General features: G+C 47.7%; 1 protein-coding gene across 3 annotated transcripts in view; it reads left to right on the top strand.

Moving 5' to 3' along the window:
• Positions 1-14,725, top strand: part of ABCC5 (ATP binding cassette subfamily C member 5) — an 86,850-nt gene extending 72,125 nt beyond the window's left edge. For 2 of the 3 annotated variants that reach the window (XM_034999692.1, XM_034999693.1), the window contains exons 27-30: positions 8,548-8,626; positions 9,618-9,731; positions 10,326-10,490; positions 13,284-14,725. In XM_034999692.1, coding sequence (XP_034855583.1) covers positions 8,548-8,626; positions 9,618-9,731; positions 10,326-10,490; positions 13,284-13,385 — 460 coding nt within the window. In that variant the 3' untranslated portion in view covers positions 13,386-14,725. Of the gene's footprint in view, positions 1-8,547; positions 8,627-9,617; positions 9,732-10,325; positions 10,491-13,283 lie in introns of those variants that run through there. The other variant, XM_034999694.1, reaches the window with a different exon arrangement.
• The last annotated feature ends 4,901 nt before the right edge of the window (positions 14,726-19,626 follow it).

Raw genomic sequence — 19,626 nt, 5'->3', positions numbered from 1 at the left:
AAATAACCATGGACTTGTCTTTAAAATTAGGTCCCCTCCCTTTCTTTGGAAATGGCACCTGAACTCACTGATGCAAGGAGGTTTGGTAGGTAGAATGAATTCTCACCTGCCCGCACTCTTGAGTGTATTTATTTTGGCATTTTCTCTAAACACTAATGAATTTGGGCAGCATAGATTGGATCTGTCGATGCTGCTCCATCATTCTCCTTGGGTCCTGAGATAATAAGGTCAAACAAATGTCAGAAGAGAATTAGAATTTATCGAAGACTCAGGTCTAAAATTAAGAAATCAAGAGGTGTTGCCAGATCTGCTCTTCCCTCCCATAAATCCCTATTTTTAGATGCCACAAGAATGCCTTTGAGAATATAATTGGCCTTGTAATTTTTAGCTCAGGACAAAAGAACCATTTTTTCGTCATCATTTGGAAAAGAATTAAGAAACAGGGTGTGTTAAACTTGGCTGTGTTAAATACATTGCCACCAGGAATCCTCACTCTTCATTTGTAAATTTTACAGCACTTCGTTTGTGGCTGTGAATCAGGGGCTTCTAGAGTGAGTGGTTAAGGGCTTGTTTGGGCAGCACATGTACTAGAATTAAGGGTTAAGAATTGACCTGCTGGCCTGTGCAGCTGCTGTTTGTAGAACCTCATGGAAATGCTGGGAGTTGGGGCCATTTGTTACCAGCTCTAGTGACATGGTGCTGCTTGACGGACAAGCTTGTAATTGGTGTTCTGCTGCCCTGAGTTTTTCGTTATTGAGCTAAGAGTGCTGTTTGGGCGGTCAGCTGTACAAATTTAGGAAATCATACAAGTTTCATGTTCTGCCAACAGTAATTTTGGCTTTTTAAGTCAGGAGTAGAGCCTGAGGACAAATTAAATCCCCGACCTACTGTCGTCTTCCTTTTGTCCTCTCAGGTCTCGTACAAATCCCAAAGAACATTCAGCTTTGGGTGTTCTTTTGCTTTTCTTAGAAAATTAGAAAGCCTATAATGAGTTTCCCAAGGCAAGGGCAGGATAGATCGGCTGTTTCCCAGCGGTCTCCTGGAGACCCTGAACATGGAAACTATCTTTACTACCGTTAGCCAGCAGTGAGGGTGGACACATCTTGAGATACCAACATGCAGTTAAAACATAAGGAACTCTCAGGGCACCTGGGTGGCATAGTCAGTTGAGTGTCTGACTCTTGGTTTCTGCTCAGGGTGTGATCTCAGGGTCATGGGATCGAGCCCCACATCAGGCTCCATACTCAGCGCAGAGTCTGCTTGGAATTCTCTCTCCCTCTGCCCCTCCCACTCGTTCTCTCTCTCTCTCTAATAAATAAATAAATCTTTAAAAAAAAATCATAAGGAACTCTCAGAGTGAAAGCAAGGTAAAACCAAATTCAAGTAAAACTTAAGGTGATGAGATAAAAATGTCTGAATTGTTCTCATACAAATATAACCTAAATCACAGACCAGATCATTTGGGGCCATATCGCTCCCTAGATTAGTCAGACTCTGTCCATTCCAATAGCTGCATCCAGCCCTCCCTTATCTGGCGGTAGGCCCTGTGTTTCTGCGACCAGCCCCTTTCCTGTGCCTTTTGTCCTGAGAGCTGGCTCTAAGATAAGAGGTTTCTTCTCATCCCGACCCTAAACATTTTTGCCGACCTTCCCTCTTTCATGGCCTTGCTAGTACCTTCCTTTCCTTTCCACAGAGGACCCTGTGCCTCTTGAGATCCCTCCCCTCTGCCCTAACCAGCCCTTGCTGGAGTGCATTCCATCCTTGGGGACAGTCTACGGCTCAGCTTGGCTGGTGGCTAACTGGCCTCTCAGTAAGACTAGTTGTCCTCAGCTGTCACTCTATAGTCTGTCTGTGAGTCTCAGTCTGCTTGTGGGGACTGGGCATCTGCTCATCCCCTGGAGCATCTCTGCTTGGTGGCCATTCATCAGCAAGAGGCAGTGTTCTCCTTTCTTCCTATTCACATCCCCTCACTCCCTTTCAGTCTGCCCATTACATTTTTTTACTTTTGAGGAATATTTCTGGTCCCCAGCTCAAAATCACGGCAAAAATGACTGAGCACAACTGACCCATTCTGCTTTGGTTTAGTCCGACAGGAGCAGTTAGCCCTCTAGAGTGAATGGAAGCTGTTCTAACTTGGAAGCAACTTCTTTCTTAGAATCTCAAGGTCTTATTGTTGTCTCTGAATTATCCTGTTGCTGAAGGGGGACCCCTTTCCTCTTTCTTTCTTCTCTCTCTCTTACTTTCTCTCTCTCTCTTTCTTTCTTTCTTTCTTTTTTTTTTTTTGATAGTCTTTGCTTCTGTGGAACTTGGAATTTCCCAAAAGCTTCTTATTTTCAATATCAGAAAGTAACGTGAGTCTAGAATAACTACATCAAGAACACGAGGTGTTATCCAACATTTGTTAAGTCATTCTGGGCAAGATAGATGGGAAATCTCTACTTTCCTCTCAGTTTTGCTGTGAACCTAAACTGGCTCTTAAAAAAATTATCTTTAGGGGCGCCTGGGTGCCTCAGATGGTTAAGCGACTGCCTTCGGCTCAGGTCATGATCCCAGGGTCCGGGGATCGAGTCCCGGCATCGGGCTCCCTGCTCAGTGGGGAGCCTGCTTCTCCCTTTCCCTCTGCCTGCCACTCCCCCTGCTTGTGCTCTCTGTCAAATAAAAAATAAAAAATCTTAAAAAAAAAATTATCTTTAAAGAAATGGGAAAAGGTCATTCTGTGCCAGACACTGCTGCTCTAAAGAACAACGATAATGGAAGTCACTAAGCTTATTGAGAACTTACTACGTGGCAGATGTTGTCCTAAGCATTTTAATTGTATTAATTCGTCAGATTCTCAAAACCCCGGGAAGTAGGAACGGTTATTGTGCTGATTTTATAGATGAAGAAACAGAAACCCAGAGAGGTAGATAATTTGCCCAAAGATAGGCGTTTGAACCTGGCTGTGGGAGCTCTTACACGCCACACTCACTCCGTCACCTCCTGGGATTCTCACGATACCCACTCTCCACCGCGACCTTGGGAGGCATTCCGCCTTTCCAGCCACCAGAGTTAAGCCTGCTCCTCCGGGGGTCTTGGCTTTTAGTTACCTTTCTTTTTCCAGCAGCTTCACAATCTCCTCATCTGCTTCCAGATTTGCACAGGCCTCCCTCATCTTGGAAAAAAAAAAGTCACACACACTCTGCTGCTCTCTGGAGTCTTTCTCAGTTACTTTGCTTTCCCCGTGTCCCTTTTCCCACCTCTAGCCTTTTTTCTACCTGATTTGATGCTTAGCAACTAAAGGCCAAAACCAGTCCATATCTCTGAATAACTATTTAGCACTGTCCTCTAGCTCCCAGCTCGCAGGAGGTCTGTGCTCCTAGGTCTCCTGCCCGAGGCCGCGCGGGAGGCGCCCATGGCCATGGCGGGACAGTGTGAGGGAGCAGTGTCTTCTTACGGGCCAGGGAGGCACTCCTGTATGCTCTCACGCTCTCACAGAGATTCTCGCCTCTTTTAGCCGTGGCCAGGAGGCCAACTTAGAATACTGCCAAAAATAAATACGAAGGACCAAAGATGAAAGTGCACTTCTGGCAACATTAGGACCCCAGGAGTTCTGACTACTAAAAATAGGTGCCTTCCTGTTCCGACGCCGCCTTTCTCTATCCATCCACCCAGCCAAAACTTCTGATGTTAGGGGTGCATAACTTTGCTTTCACTTCTGTTCGTGGATCAGACTCAGGGCCATCTGGCTTCTCTAATGAGGGTGTATTTTCTTCTATTCCTGATTGAGCTCCCTGTTGAGATCAGTCTGGTGTGCCTTAATGTGTATGTACACCACCTCCTGGTGTATGTAAATATTCCTTATATATCTGGAAGCCATTGTCTAGTTTTTGGAGGCTCGTTCAGCTGGTGGGAAGGCCTAGCGTCAAGCCTGCCCATGTGTCTGCTGAGTCTTCACCCACAGAGAATCTGATGGGGCAGCCTCCTCAGTGAGCAGGCAACTGCACACCTACGTGCATACTCTGAGTCTGATAAGGGGTCTGTGAGGGGCTGCCTAGGTGTATTCGTCCCCTAGGGAGGTCACAACGAAGTGCCACAAAATGAGTGGCTTAAAACAACAGGAACTTTTCCCACAGCTCTGGGCGCTAGAAGTCTGAAATCAAGGTGTCAGCAGGATCAGGCTCCCTCTGAGACCTAGAGGGGAGGATCCTTCCCTTGCCTCTTCTACCTTCTAGTGGTTTGCCAGTGATCTTTGGTGCTCCTCGGCTTATAGGTGCATCATTCCAATCTCTGCCTCCAACGTCACATGGTCTCCCTTTATTTCTCTGCCTTCACGTGACCCTCTCTTATAAGGACACCAGTCATATTGGATTAAGGGCCCGCTGTATTCCACTACTCCGAATGACCTCATTTCAACTAATTACACCTGCAATGACCCTATTTCCAAATAGGATTACGTTCTTGGATACCAGGGGCTAGGATTTCAACATATCTTTTTGGAGAGGACACACTTGAACCCATAACAGTAGGCATCACTGTATAGTTTTAAAGAACATTTCCTAGACTAAGTCTAGGAGAATGGTCCACATGTTCCTAGCCTGGAAACCAGCATTATAGAGTCCTTCAGTCTGGAGCATATATTTATTGAAGTCTTCCTCTGTGCAACGGACTCAGTGCAGCAGAGGTAGGAGGAATGTGAATGAGTGGTAAAATCCAGAACCTACAATTAAACAATCCTGCCAGGAAGAGGTAAAGAAGGGGCAGATTGAAGCAGTAGGCGATGGGCTAAACTAGAAATCCAGAAAGCGAAATGTCAAACCATACGTGGCAATTTATCAAGTTACTGGGACTGGAAATTCCAGCCTTCGGTAACATGGATTTTCCACAGGCAGATATACCTCAGCAGTGGAGAATGAGCAGCATTCAGAGACCAAAGAAGACAGATGTTTATAACCAGGGAGCTCAGGGGTAGAACCAGGGCAAGGTGGGGCCCCAAACCTTGGGAGCCTGAGCAGGCTGTCAAGATGGGAACTCGGGTACATGGAAGCACAACAGGAATTGAATTACTGGAAGTGGATTGCCAGGAGGCAATTCAAGCTCAAGAAGAGGGACCAGAAGCTCTAAATGGGAACTATAGTCAGAGGAGAATGCGGATCTAGAGCAGCCCAGCACTGAAGCACATATTGCTTCTGACTGCAGTTCTTACAGCCTAAGGTCAGAGTTGATTCCCCCTAAAGGGCAAAGGTGATTCTTCAGCATGGAGTCTTGTGGCTTGGCTGCAGATAGACCATGGTGAGGGTTACGAGCAGGAAACCAGGCAAAGTAGAACATGACCCCTATTTGTAACCAGTCACGATTGCCCATGTGTGGAGTGCCCTTCTTTCTAGGTTTGATAAGGACTTCCAAAAGGCTCTTGTAAAGAGCTCTGAGGAACTTGTTAAAAACAAAAAAAAAGGTAAAATAATAATAATGGTTAGTTAATAAAGTGATTTTTTAGAAGAGTGCTGAAGTTTACGGTTCAAAAGCGTCGAAAATTCTGCTATAAAACATGAGAAGGTCCATATGAGACCACACAAGTAGGAGAGAATATTGTGAAAACTTGCATTGCCACCTAGATAAACTCCTATCTGTGCAAAGTCTGGATGGGGAGGATTGTCTTGTGAACTTTGCCCCATGGGAATTCCCAGCAGTCGGTCATTGTTGAACCAGGCAAGAGTGTGATTAATCTCTTATTCTTCAGACTTCGGATAATGAACATGGGTTTCAGTTGGTCCCTAACCTGGTGGTGTGTAAGTGTAGAAGATTCTCCTAAGAGACCGCAAAAAACCCCCAGAACAATAGGGGCTCCTGGCTGGCTCGGTCAGTTAAGCGTCTGCCTTCGGCTCAGGTCATGATCCCAAGGTCCTGGGATTGAGCCCTGCATTGGGCTCCCTACTCAGCGGGGTGTCTGCTTCTCCCTCCCCATCTGACCCTCCCACCTCCCCCCCACTCGTACTTTCTCTCTCACTCTCTCTCACACTCAAATAAGTAAAATCTTTAAAAAAGGAGCACCTGGGTGGCTCAGTCATTAAGCGTCTGCCTTCGGCTCAGGTCATGATCCCAGGATCCTGGGATCAAGCCCCGCATCGGGCTCCCTGCTCCGTGGGAAGCCTGCTTCTCCCTCTCCCACTCCCCCTGCTTATGTTCCCTCTCTCACTTGTGTCTCTCTCTGTCAAATAAATAAGTAAAATCTTTAAAAAAAAAAAAAAAAAACCGACAGAACAATAAATGGTAATCTCGTCAACCCAGATGTGTGTGCAGACTCTGGAGTGTTAGATAGGGAGGGTCAGGGGCTTCCAGTGTGGCTAGAAACACGTACACTTCTCCTTAGACTTAGCCTGTGGTCTGCCATTTCACAGTTTAGATTATCAGCAAATTGGACCACCTTCTTGTTTAAGAGATAGGACTATGGAGATATGAGATATTAGATGGTATGCCTATAGAAGATCGGTCTTCCCCGTCCAGACTTTGCACAGATAGGACTTTATCAGAACTCTTTCTGAGCCTGGTATTCAGGATCCCGGGATTATTGTGTCCACTTGGAAAGTGCAATGAATATAAATCAGAAAACCACCAAGCACTGGAACCAGGCAGCTAACGTGTCCACACGTATCTTGGGAATTTAACAGTTGCCACTAAGTAAATGTTTGCTCTGTATACTGGCACTGTATGTACTGTCTCTAATGTTTACAGCAACCTACTGAGTCATGTCACCATATCCCCATTTTACAGAGGAGGAGACGGAGGAGTGGTTTGCCCAAGGTCATGCAGACAGTAAGAAGCAGAGTGGGGATTTGAACCCAGTCTGCCTGGAACTACATGTGCACGTGCTCCCTCTAACACACTGTTCTTTGCCTCTGTCATGACAGAAAATGCTTAAATTGTCACATACTGATGCCTTTTCTCAGGAAGTCAAGCAAGGCTATATGTTCTTTTATTCTTACAACAAATATTAGACAGTGTACATGGGATTCAACAGTGAAGAAGATCCAGACAAGGATCCTGATCCAATGGGGGCAGAGACACATGAACAAGTGCCAGAAAGAGGGTGAGCATAAGGACACCTAAGTCAGGCTTGAAGGGTCAGGAGACGCTTTCTGCATCTAAGTTGTGACCTGAAGGACAGGAAGGAATCCTAGTCAAGGAGTAACAGCAGTGACAATAAGGACATCATCATAATCGTAGCCCCTGCATGCACAGGGCTAACCATGCAGTGGGGGCTGCTCTAAATAGTTTCTACACGTGAAATGCAGCCGTCACAACCTCTTGAGGAGGTGCTTTTTGACCCCTGTCTTACACATGAGGGCACTGAGGCATAGAGAAGTTAGGCTAACTTGGTCAGGGTCACACAGTTGTAATAGATAGAAGCTGTGTAGGAATCAGCAAGTCGGACCCCAGAGCCCTTGCTTTTGCCAGTGTCTCTCAAGCCAAAGGGTGGGGAGGGGTGCACATATTCCATGTGCAAAGAGCAAGAGGCACAAGAAAGCAGAGCCAGTTAGAGTCTCCCTGGAGAGTCCAGAGGTGGCCCAAAGGGATGAGCAAGGCAGGTACCAGCCTGTGCTTGGTGGAGTTCTGGGATAATGTCCTGCGTGCATTTGCATGCCTGGAGTTAGTAACCCCAAACCTGGAGACAAATGAGACATAGAGCTAAAGTTCTCCCAAAGACTTCCTGTTTCCCATATATGAAGTATAAGTTTATGAGCAAAGTTACACCTCATACCTTTCATGTTACTAGACCTGTAAATGTCATGTTTAGATGGAGACAAGACACCCCAATATTAATGTAGCCTCCCAATTTCCACCAGTTATCCATTCTACCACCACCTCTCCACCTTTATCCTCCATGACAAAAAGCTCTTTCCCCTGTCTTTGACGTTTCCGGAAATGTCTAGTCCTTTTGGTATCCTCCTTGATGTTCTTGAGACAGCTGCTATTGGTACAGTAGGCAAGAGGAGTCCCCAAACTGGTTTTCTGTACCAGTAAATTCCTTCCTCTTGAGATGCTCTTCACGCTCTCCTTTCTCCTCCGCTGAGCCAGCCACCCTCGGGTCCTTGCTCACTGACAGGCTCTCACCCTAGTGCGTCAGGAAGAAAGAGGCTGTTTTTCTAAGATTGTACACACAGAGAGATGTGTTGTGACATGTATATGCCAAAATGCAGTGTTTGCTTCCGAGGGTCTGATTAGAGGTGATTAAAACATCATCAGTTTGGTTTTGTTTCACATATCTGTATTTGTTAATTCTTCTATAACCTGTATTATTTACATAATAAAAATAATAGACATTATAATAAATAAAGTGTTATAAAGAAGATGGAGAGGCCCAGCCTGTTCTCAGATACATTCCTGTGATGGGCAGGCACCAGCATTTCTAACTGCTACCTAAGGCTGGTTGGGGAGCGAGGCATCTGTGACCTTGAGGAGTTTGATCCCTCCTTTTCCCATGCCTGTTTAAACGTTTACCACAGACAGCCTTTGCAATATAGTCACTTACATGTTGGCTCACTGAGAAAGTCCTCCTGTGCCTCTCTCTAGGTCAAATTTGGATCCCTTCAACCAGTACACTGAAGACCAGATCTGGGATGCCCTAGAAAGGACACACATGAAAGAATGTGTAAGTAAAGCCCTGAGGGAGGGCTTTGCTGGAATTTCAAGAGTGGAAACGTAATGATGCTGTGGTCACTCCCCAGCCTGCTCTGGCTGCCTCTGTCCAGCCTGGTCTGTCCATTTACTTCCAGGATATCTGTGTAGGATCACTTTAGATAAGGCTTCCCAGGCATTTCAGAAAGGGCATAAAAGTTGATATCCCTCAACCATGGTCATACTGCCCTTCTGCTGTCCATTGATTAAGCAAGATGTTAATGACAAACACTCAGAATTCTGGAATGCTTTTAAATGAATTTCTACTTTATTCATCATACTGGTACAACATGCTTTTGCAGCATCTGGATATGAATCGAGTCTGCAGAAAGCATGCAGCATGCACATGGGGTCCTTGATCTCTTAGGGTAACTCAGCACACACCCTCCCGAGGCCACGGTCAGCCCGGGAGTAGGATCTCTCATGCCCCTGAGCCGAGTTAAGCTCAGGATCCCCTGCCCTGATTCAGCTAGGTCAGCTCCGCCTTTATCACTTTGATATTGGGCTTCCTCAAACCATTTCATTTGAAGGATAGGCTCCTAGCTTATTATAAAGGCAAGTTTGACAACCATGTATCTATAGCCTTGGAAATCAGAAAGCGTGATCTCACTTTCCCCATCTCCTATGGCGTGACCATATTTTCAGAACCAAAAATTAGGGCCACAGTCTGACAGGATTTGGGGATATGAAAATACTGGAATTTCTAAGACCTTTTAATGGTATGAGGCTAACAGAATAGTATATTTGAAATATGGAATGTCTTAGAAAATGAGGGTCCTAGTACACATGATCATCACCTCTGTACCTTCTTTCTAGATGAGCCAGATTCTTGGCTAGTAATTGTTGCATCTGTTTCAGAACAGCTTATTTTTGCCACTGGATTTTGGATAAAATTTAGTTCAGTTTTTTTTTTTCTTCAAAATTTACTTTTTGACTCTTCTAGTCTCTACTTCCTTTCTCTCTAGATTGCTCAGCTACCTCTGAAACTTGAATCTGAAGTGATGGAGAATGGGGATAACTTCTCGGTGGGGGAACGGCAGCTCCTGTGCATAGCAAGAGCCTTGCTCCGTCACTGTAAGGTAAGGTGGCTTGTGGAGTGGCAGGGAAGGGGTTACAGCCTTTCCCAGCATGAGGTCCAAAGGCATTCCTGGCTCCAAGCCCACCGAAGCTTTTTAGGAGCATGCGCACAGATGTTTCTAAATTCACCTTGACACCATCTGGGTATGCAGGTGTTTTTGAGCCTTCAGACTTCCTGAGCCTTTAATTTCCAAGGGTGACTTTTGTTTCTGGCTAGTGAGTGGTTGTAGTACTGTTGGAAACCATAGACTTAGAGACCTCCAGGCCATCAAATCCAGTCCCCTTATTTTGTAACTGGAAATAGAAGATCCAGAAAGATGACTATTCATGCTCAGGGTCACAGGGCAAGTAGGAGCAAGTGTTTTGTTACATCAATATTACATGCATGTCCTTTTGTGTGTGGAAATGAAGGCAAACACATGGGTTTGAAGTTGTATCTGTTCTAAGCAAAATGGTCCTTTTACATAGGTGTGTACCTACTTAGGAAAAACATTATGGTGTAAAATTTAAATAATGAAATACATTTTAGTGAAACCTAGATTAAGGCAAAGGCTTAGGGAAATGGTTGGATCTCTCTTTCTCCTCTCTCGTGGCAGATTTTGATTCTAGATGAAGCCACAGCTGCCATGGACACGGAGACAGACCTGCTAATCCAGGAGACCATCCGAGAAGCATTTGCTGACTGCACCATGTTGACGATTGCCCATCGCCTACATACAGTCCTAGGCTCTGATAGGATTATGGTGCTGGCCCAGGGACAGGTACTGAGCCCCTGAGGGACCATGGCTTGGCATGTGGCCTCGTCTGGGCGGAAAACTGGCCCCTGGCAGGATTGGGCTGATTGCCATCTTAGTGAGATTCTTAGCTTTCAGATAAGCAGCCTTAGCAACTCTAATCTGGCCACAGCTGGGAGGGATGCCACCCTCCCAAGCCAGAGATTGAGTAGGGGCACTCTTACTGGTTCTCATTTTGCTTTAGTACCTGCTTTTTTGTTGCCTGTAAAAATGACACTTTGAGGGGTGCCTGGGTGGCTCAGTTGGTTAAGCAACTGCCTTCGGCTCAGGTCATGATCCCAGGGTCCTGGGATCGAGCCCCGCATTGGGCTCCTTGCTCAACGGGGAGCCTGCTTCTCCCTCTCCTTCTTCCTGCTACTCCACCTGCTTGTGCGCGCTCTCTCTCTCTCTCAAATAAATAAATAGAATCTTTAAAAAAAAAAAAATGACACTTTGACTTAGGTCAGAGAGCTCATGTGCTTACTAATTAACTCATGCACACAGGGATTGCCCAAGGTGTGTTGAGACCAGCCACCTCAAGTCTGCTTTTTGCAATCACGTAGTGCTGCCAGACTTCTTACACTGCTGTTCCAAGCTCTCCCACAATCTGGCCCAGCCCGGCCGCCTTCATTTCCCACTTGTTCTTGCAGGTGCCAGTGGCTACAAACAATCTTGCATCCCCTGAACTGGTTCTCCTCTGTGTCTTTCCTCACTCAGTGCCATGTACCTCCAATGCCTTTTCCTTTCGTTCCCTCTGCCACATCCCCACGTCTGCTTCCTGCAGCCTCCTGTTCCTCTGAAAGACACAGCTTACATGCCCTAATGGCCTCTGCCGCCTGAAACTTTATGTGTCCTCTCGTGTGGCTCTTCTGCCTCCTGTCATGGTAACTGGCTAATGCCCTCTCTCCCCTATTCGACTGTAAACGCTCTAAGGGCAGGGGTCACGCCTTACTCATCTTTGGGTCCCTGGCAGGGCTCCATGCTACAGTCTTTGCCCATGGTAGATGTTAAGTATGTCACTTAAGATGTTAAGTAAATTTATGTTGGACAGATAGCTCCTTTGTGTGCGCCTGGGATGGCAGGAAATTAGTGGCTTGGCAGAAATAACAAGCCAGTTGCAATGGGGAACTTGTGTGATTAATAATAATGGCCCCCATAATAGCCTCTTCCGTTGAATGCTTACTGTACGTCAGGCACTGTGCTAAGGGCTTTACATACAGTCCCCCAACATGTAATTAGTCATCACAACCACCGAGAAAGATACGGATGTGTTAAGCCTGCCTTCCAGAAGAGAAGATGGGCTCAGGGAACTTGCACTATCTCCAGTCCACAGGAAGGGAGAGTCGGAGCTGAGCTGGGCCAGCGACGCCAAAGCCGGCACTTTACGCAGCCGGGCTGCCCCGTCCCTCTCTCTCTGTGGAGAAGTCTTGAGGAAAACATTAACTGCAACAGATGTAGGCTGCGCTCTACAGAGCTGACTTCGAGAGAATATAGGAGTTAATGATTTTTCTCCTCATCTTGAGATTATGTTAACATTAGTGGTTTTTGGTTTGCATTATCCTAAATGTTTAGTGAGATTCTATTACACGTTTCGATATACAGAGCTATTACTCTGTACACAGGTATTAAGTAGAATGTAATAAAATAAAGCGGGGGGACCAAGAACACCTTCTGGGAAATTCTTCCTTAAGGACACATCTAGACCACTTTGTTTCTATGAGTGGCTTAGTGTTTTGGAATGGGGATCCACTGGCTCTTTTTGAGGAACTCTGTCCTTCCCTTCCCTTCATTTTTGTTTCTTGCGAATTAAAATTTCCTTGCAATTTTCGGAAATCCTGAAAAACATGAGAAAAGCGTAAAGGCAAAAATAAGATGAGTCATTTACCTCCCCAGGGATAAGCATCATGAATACATTCATTTGCCCCCTGCCAGCATTTTTCATGCATCCGTACACACAGACTCTAGCGGATAGGACGTGCTGTGCTGCGGACACGCACTATCAGAAGGAAAGAGGCTTGGCCAGTAGGATTCTCTTAGCCCCCAGCAGGAGGCCAGAGGGTTGGTTCTTCGGCAGCTCAGCGATGTCAGGATCTGTGTCAGCGTCCAGCCAGCACCCCCCTCCCTTCCCCCTCCTGGGGAAGGATGTCTTGTGCTAGCACCCACCGTCTCAGCCTCACACGGGCAGGCCTGGGGAAGCGTACTTCGTCCTCTGCCTACGTCTTCCGGGCAGAACAGCCTGTCCTAGAAGCACCTCAGAGGCTTCTCCTCGGTCAGGGCTGTGCCCCATGCCTTGGTCCTGTGGCAAGAAAGGCTGGGAAAGTGAGTAGGCGACAATTTGCTGCCTCTCTCCTGGAAGGCAGGTTCTGCCAGCATTTCATTCCGTTTTTTACTACAATAGGATTTTCAGTGGCTGCACAGAAGTCCATCATAGGAGTGGATAATTGAATGAATCCCTTACTTTATTCTGCCAGCTGGGTACTTTGAGCTGTTCTCTTTCCAGTTTGTCCAACAAGATGACATTTGCCTACTATGCCCTTGACTTGAGCTGCAACTTTCCCCCCCCTGAGATTTATGTGAAGGAGGTCTGGATGTCTTTGTCCCTAACCTTTCCCTTATGCCCGAATTAGTAAAAACAAAAAACCCAAAGTGGAACCCACTGGGGCATGGCAGGACTCATGGAATTGTCACTGCGATTCCACCCCCAGGGGGCTTTGGGGTTTGCCCCCTCCTTGGCAGTGGTCCTCCGAGTGAGCCCGAGTGACGTGTCTCCTTCCTTTGCAGGTGGTGGAGTTCGACACCCCATCAGTCCTTCTGTCCAATGACAGCTCCCGGTTCTATGCCATGTTTGCCGCAGTGGAGAACAAGGTCGCTGTCAAGGGCTAACTCCTCCCCGCTGCTGGCTCTTTTCCTTGGAGCATTGCCATCCCCTGCCTAGGGCGGGCCCCTCGTCGCGTCCTCCTGCCGAAACCTTGCCTTTCCCAGTTTGATCTTTCGCACAGCAGTTCAGGATTGGCTTGGGTGTTTCAATTTTAGGGAGAGTCCTATTTTGATTATTGTACTTATTCCATATTCATGTAAACAAAATTTAGTTTTTGTTCTTAATTGCACTCTAAAAGGTTCAGGGAACCGTTATTATAAATGTATCAGAGGCCTATAATGAAGCTTTATACGTGTAGCTATATCTATATATAATTCTGTACATAGCCTATATTTACAGTGAAAATGTAAGCTGTTTATTTTATATTAAAATAAGCACTGTCCCGATAACAGTGCGAATTCCTTTCTATCATTTTTGTACAGTTTGCTGTACTAGAGATCTGATTTTGCTATTAGATTGTAGGAAGGGTAGCGTTCTGGTGGTTTCACGGTGCCGGGTCCTCTGGGCGTCCAAAAGGAAGACGTGTGGCAATAGCGGGCCGTCCGGGGGGCCCCCTCTGCGCCTCCTCACAGCCACCCCCGGGCGACGGGGAGCGGAGGGGGCTGCCGGAGGCCTTGCAGAGCGCCGTGAATTCTCAGGGCTCCTGCTTTCTGTCCTCTTGTCATTCACTGTTTCTGCCAGGAGAGCAGCGGGGTACGGCCCCGGCCCCCTTTTCACTCCCTCCGTCAGGAAGGAGAGTCGCAGAAGAACGTTCCTCGGACAGGGGGAGTCCCTCTCCTGCCTCCCTCTCTTTGCTGTCGTTTCTTAGCCAGAATCCCGTCCGTTCACAGACTGCTTCGGCCCCGGGTTCCCCGACGCGGCCGCTGCACAGAGCTCTCCAGCCCCACACCTGCCGGCCCCGAGCCCCAGAGCGGTGGCTGCTCTCGTCAGTGGCACTGTGTCATTTGCCGGGCCCCACGCCTCCACAGTTCAGTGACAGGGGTCCGGAGTTTGTGGGTCTGTTCTCTCCTGCTGCAGTTGTCACAGAGTCTGTCTCTCTCCAAAGTCTGCGACTTTAAGCAGCTCTCGCTGATCAGTGTCTCACACTGGCGTAGAAGTTTCTTGTACTGTAAAGAGACCTACCTCAGGTTGCTGATTGCTGTGTGGGTCCGTGTGTTCCCGCAAACCCCCTCTGTGCTGTGGGGCCAGTAGCTCAGGTGGGCGTGGTCGCCGCTGTCATCCACCGAACGGTCAGCGTTGCATGTCGTGACCAACTAGACATTCTGTCGCCTTAGCATGTTTGCTGAACACCTCGTGGAAGCAAAGATCTGAAAAAGTGAATAAAATTATTTTGGATTTTGTAAAACTCTTGGCGTATAAAATTGTTCTCTGGGAATGGCTTTGGGGTATAAGAACCTTGGCTCTGAATATCCAGTGCTGGGGTTACGTGCTGGAAGGACCAGTGACAGAGCCGGTTGGTTGCAAGGGGTGTGGGGCCCAGCGTGCCTGGAATCCTGGGCGTGGGCTCTGGTCCCTTCCGCCTGTGTTCCTGGGCACGGTCCCCAGGCAAAGCTGCCACGCTGCTCACAAGAGGTGGAGTGGGGAGGGTGAATGGTTGTGGGGAGGCGGGCAGTTGTGGTGAAATAGAGTTCAAATGAGCAGCCTGTTGAGGACTCCCAGCAGTTCAAACAGTGCAGTTGCCCTTTCAGCCCGTTCATTCAGATGAACTCATTGAGAATTAAGGACCATTCCAAAGGCACTCATTCTAAAGTTTCTCAATACATTGTGTCGAATGCAGCCAAGAAAGCTTTTAAGCTATTCGTATTGGTTCTGCTGACCATCGGCAGAAATCGTATCTTAAACCTAGCTATTTTTGTAAACTACTGTGTTAAAAATTCAGGGGGCTGGCTCTACAGTTAAAATTGAGTTCCTCCTCGTCACATGCCAAGGGCTCGGTAGGTGCATGTGACCCGTGGCTACCGTCATGGATGGTGCAGGAATGGAACATTCTCATCATCGCAGGTTGTTCTGTTGGACACTAAGGTAAACAGCCCCTTTTTTTGATTCCCTGGGTTTACCTTCCAGGAAGGTAACAGGGTCTTATCTCTCGGTCTCCTTCACCTTTCTCACCCTGCTTTGCCCCTTCAACAGAGGCATTTCCTGCCTTCTGCCCCCGGCGTTTGCTCTCCCCCCGGTGAATCTTTCACTACAGGCACAATGACAAACCAGCAGCGGGCTTGGCCTATCTCCTTAGTGCCGAGCGCCCCCACTGGCATCTTCCAGGTTCCTCAGACAGCTTCTCGAAAGTCTAACAGTGCTCCTTGCCTTAGTGAGCAGTCCTGTGGCCTCCTTAGTCTTCCAGGCTAGAAGCCTTGAATTATTTCAGCTCTCCTGTCCCTTCCAGATAAATTCCATCACGCCAGGTCCTAAACATCACCACCACCACCGCTTTCTCTCTCTCCCTCTGCCCTAATTAAGGCCCACCTCCTTTTTTTCCATATTGTAGCTACAGCTCATAACCAGTCTCTCCACCTCAGTGTCTTTCTCCAGACCATTGTATATACTCCTGTCGAAATGCTGACCCAAAATGCAAGCTGGTCAAATGCTTTCCACCAAAACTCCTCAGGGGACAGTTGCCTATATAGTGGCCCATGTTCTTTAGCTTGCCATTCATTATCTGGCTCCAACCCTCCATTTCTACTCAGTATTCCTAAAAACAGGCCACTATTTTCACACCTTTAAGTCTTTGCTATTAGCCTGTAATCCCTTGATCCTCTCTTGGTTGGTTGGTTGAGGGCAGGGGAGGGGCAGAATCTTAAGCAGGCATGAAGCAGAGCTGGATGCAGGGCTTACTCTCAGAACCTTGAGATCATGACCTAGGCTGAAAATAAGAGTCAGACTCCTAACCGACTGTACCACCCAGGTGCCCCAATCCTCTCTTGTTTAAAAAAGCCATGTTTTGGGGCACCTGGCTAGCTCAGTCAGTGGAGTGTGAGACTCGACCTCAGGGTCGTGAGTTCAAGCCCCACATTGAGCACAGAGCGTACTTAAAGTAAAGAAATAAATAAGCCATGTTTTCTTAAACTCAGGTCAACTATTATCTCCTCTACAGGCCTTTCTCTTCAGACTCCTTTAGGTTCCTACAACCCTTTGCTTACTATTTTTTTTATTATTTTTTATTTTTTTCTATTTTTATTTCCTTTTTCTTTGCATATTGTAACTGATTACTTTCTTGTATTTCTGCCCATGAATACAAACTTCTTAAAGGCATTAAATCATCTTATTTTTGTATACCTACTCATTCCTGGCTTAAATATTATGTTTTACATACAGTAGGTGCTTAACAAGTATCATGCTACTCAGCTGAGTCTTGAATAGTGCTGCCCCTCCCCCCCTTCAAAGTGGAGGTTGAAAGAAAGCAGCTCCCTGTGGGAACCCCACTGAACACTCAGCAGAATTCTAGATGCCAAGTTCATTGCAAACCGTCAGATGTCACATCATCATTTCCCCTTCGGCAAAGCCTGGAGACCAGAGTCAGCAACTGTAGAGTAGAGCACTGTACGGGGAGCAGTCAAACTGGGATACTCACAAGAGTGAAAGAAAGCACGGCTCGTAATAAAATGTGCCAACGGTGCCGCGTCCTCTACCACTGGCCCTTGCCCCGGTTGCCTGGATATGGTGTCTGAGTCTATAAGCCCTCTCTTGGTTAGGGATTCCTGGCTCTCCCAACCCTCCCTAGTGAGAGCTACAGTCCCTTGGGACTGGACCCAAGCGTCTGAGGCCGTCAGGCCACCTGTATTTGTTTCTAGTCACTCCCAGGAGGCACTGGGTACATGGCGCAAGTTAAATGCAGAAAAGCCCCTCTTTGTTCAGGTGTGTGGAGATAAGTTTTGGGACCTCTCCTGCCTCACCTTTCATTTCTTCCGTCTCTAGTGGCTTCTGTATCTCCTGGTATTTGTCTCCTCTCCCGTTCATGGTGGATGGAGACGTAGGGGGTGGGATGGAACATCCTTCAGGCACTGAGCTTGGATTTGGCACTGGATTTGGGTAGATCTGGAGGTGGGAAAAACCACCTGAGCCCTGTCTACTGGGGGGAGATGAGAGATCTACAGTGGGGGGCAGTGTGTTACGGGAAATGGCTCCTGCCTGGGGCACAGCCCCCTGGGCCGAGGCTGTGATATGCAGTCCTTATCCACTGTTTCTCCCAGGGCCACAGAAGGGGGTCTGGAGGGGGCCCTGTGGGCAGAGAAGGGAGGCGGAGAGGAAAGGGCATTTCAGCTCTGAAGAAGGGGTTTCTGGGTGCAGCATCAGGCTGGATGCAAAGGTACTCCCGGGGCCAGGCAAGGCCCTGCACAGGAGGCTTCTTCAGCTTCATCAGAACCTCTGGAAGCATGACTAACTGTGAGTGTCTCACACCTGTTTTCTCTTAGCCTTTAGCAAACTTCTTTTTCAGTATGTGCTGGCCTGTCCCAGCTGGGAGGCAGCTGTGGAATGAGAAAACTGAATGTGGAGACAGAAGACCTGGATTATTAAACAAATCAGCTCACCCTTCTGAGCCTCTCCTTCTTCATCTGTAAGGTGGAAGCAATTTTCTTCACAGTATGGTAGAGAGGCCTGGTTTAGAAATTTGATGTGCAAATACCTCATGCAAGGAAGGTACTTAGCCAAGACATCTTACTGATTTGAGTTGTCCCTAGAGGACCAGGAGAGAGGGGTCTGAGTTTTGTCCATACTTGCCCTAGAATTTGAAAGAGAACACAGGGAGCCCCATGGCTTGGGTGATGATGATGGCTAGACTCACGGAGACTGCCTATGAAGGTGCCCCTTGAAGGGTGGGCTGCCTGCCACAGGGTCAGACATACTCTGCATGGGGGCTTCCCTTTAAGTGGGAACCTTGTGGCCCACCTCCACCATCTCATTCGGGAGCCCACACCTCACAACCTGACACCAAGGGCCTTGGCCAAGCAATGAAGAAGGGGTTAGTACCCTGCTGGGGCCTCCATTCCAGATCTGTGTCCCTGGGTCTGCCATCCCTGGAATCCAGTGGCCATCTGGCCCTGTGTGCTGGATGTGTCTGGCTTAGGAGCCGCATCCCACCCTCAGCAGCCAGACAGTGTGACCTTGGGCAGGAGCGGGAGGAGGGCAAGTTCAAAGCTCAACACACTGGGGAGCGTTGAGCAGGCAAGTCTCCCACTAGGGCAATATATTTCTGCAACTTAAAGAAAAGGCCTCAGATGCCACAGCTGCTTTTGAGGAGACTCTGGACAACATTCCTGGCCAAGAAACTGAGACAACAGCTGAAGCCAAAAGGAATGTGATCAGTGAGGACACAAGGCAGACGACAGACCCCTCTTTCTATGCTACCCCCAACTCCAAAAGCAGAGTCACCATCACAACCACTGCCCAACTACCTTCATCTCTGCTAAAGCCTCTATCAAAACCTTCACGACCACCAGCACCCTCAAAACTACCATCCACATGTACCCAAACTGCCAAACCATCTGAATTAACTTGAAGGCTAGAACGGTATTCTAGGTTACATATTTCAGGTGAGAATGGTCACTGGCCTCGAGTAGCTCACACTGCAGTGGGAAGAGGAAATGGCCAAAGAGTCTGGGCCTATCAAAAGGAGCCCAATGGGCACACTGAGGTGTGCTCACACAGAGGAAGGTTGGGCACAGTGGGATTGGATCCTGGGGGCCACCAAGTCCTTCTGTCAGTGAGCCCACATCCCTCAATGGCAACTCAGGACTCCAAGCAGCTGGAGACACCGGAAGAAAGGGAGGCCTGGTGCCTGCCTTTAGGAGCTTGCCCTACTGTGGAAAAGATGGCGCAGACATAAAAAGTAGACAACAGAGCTAAGGAATCAACCCAGAACAAGGCAACGACCACTGTGGGAGATGGCTGGCACATTGGGAAGAAAAGAGCTGAGGGATGGGTGGGGTTGACTAGGGAAGCTCTCAGATGGGTCAAGTTTCTCAAACAACGTTATGAGGAAGAAGGAAGTGATTTGTTGGAGAGGGGAAAGCCACTTCTAACAAATAGGAAGCAGTGTTGTGGGAATGGTAACAGTAACAAATATTGTTACAAGCATGGAACATTACCTGCAGCACTTGCTTGGAATGTCCTCTAATCCCCCCATTTTCCTCAGTCCTAGGCAACCGCTGATTGAATCTCTGCCTCCATAGATTGGCCTATGCTGGACATTTCATATGAATGGAATCATGCAATATGTTCTTTGTGTTTGGCTTTTTCACTTAGCATAAT

The sequence above is a fragment of the Mirounga leonina genome, unplaced genomic scaffold (assembly GCF_011800145.1).
Source record: "Mirounga leonina isolate KUSES-001 unplaced genomic scaffold, KU_Mleo_1.0 Mir_115, whole genome shotgun sequence".
Classification (NCBI taxonomy): Eukaryota; Metazoa; Chordata; class Mammalia; order Carnivora; family Phocidae; genus Mirounga; species Mirounga leonina.
Note: the sequence above shows the minus strand (reverse complement) of the source record. Positions and strands in the feature narration are given on the sequence as shown.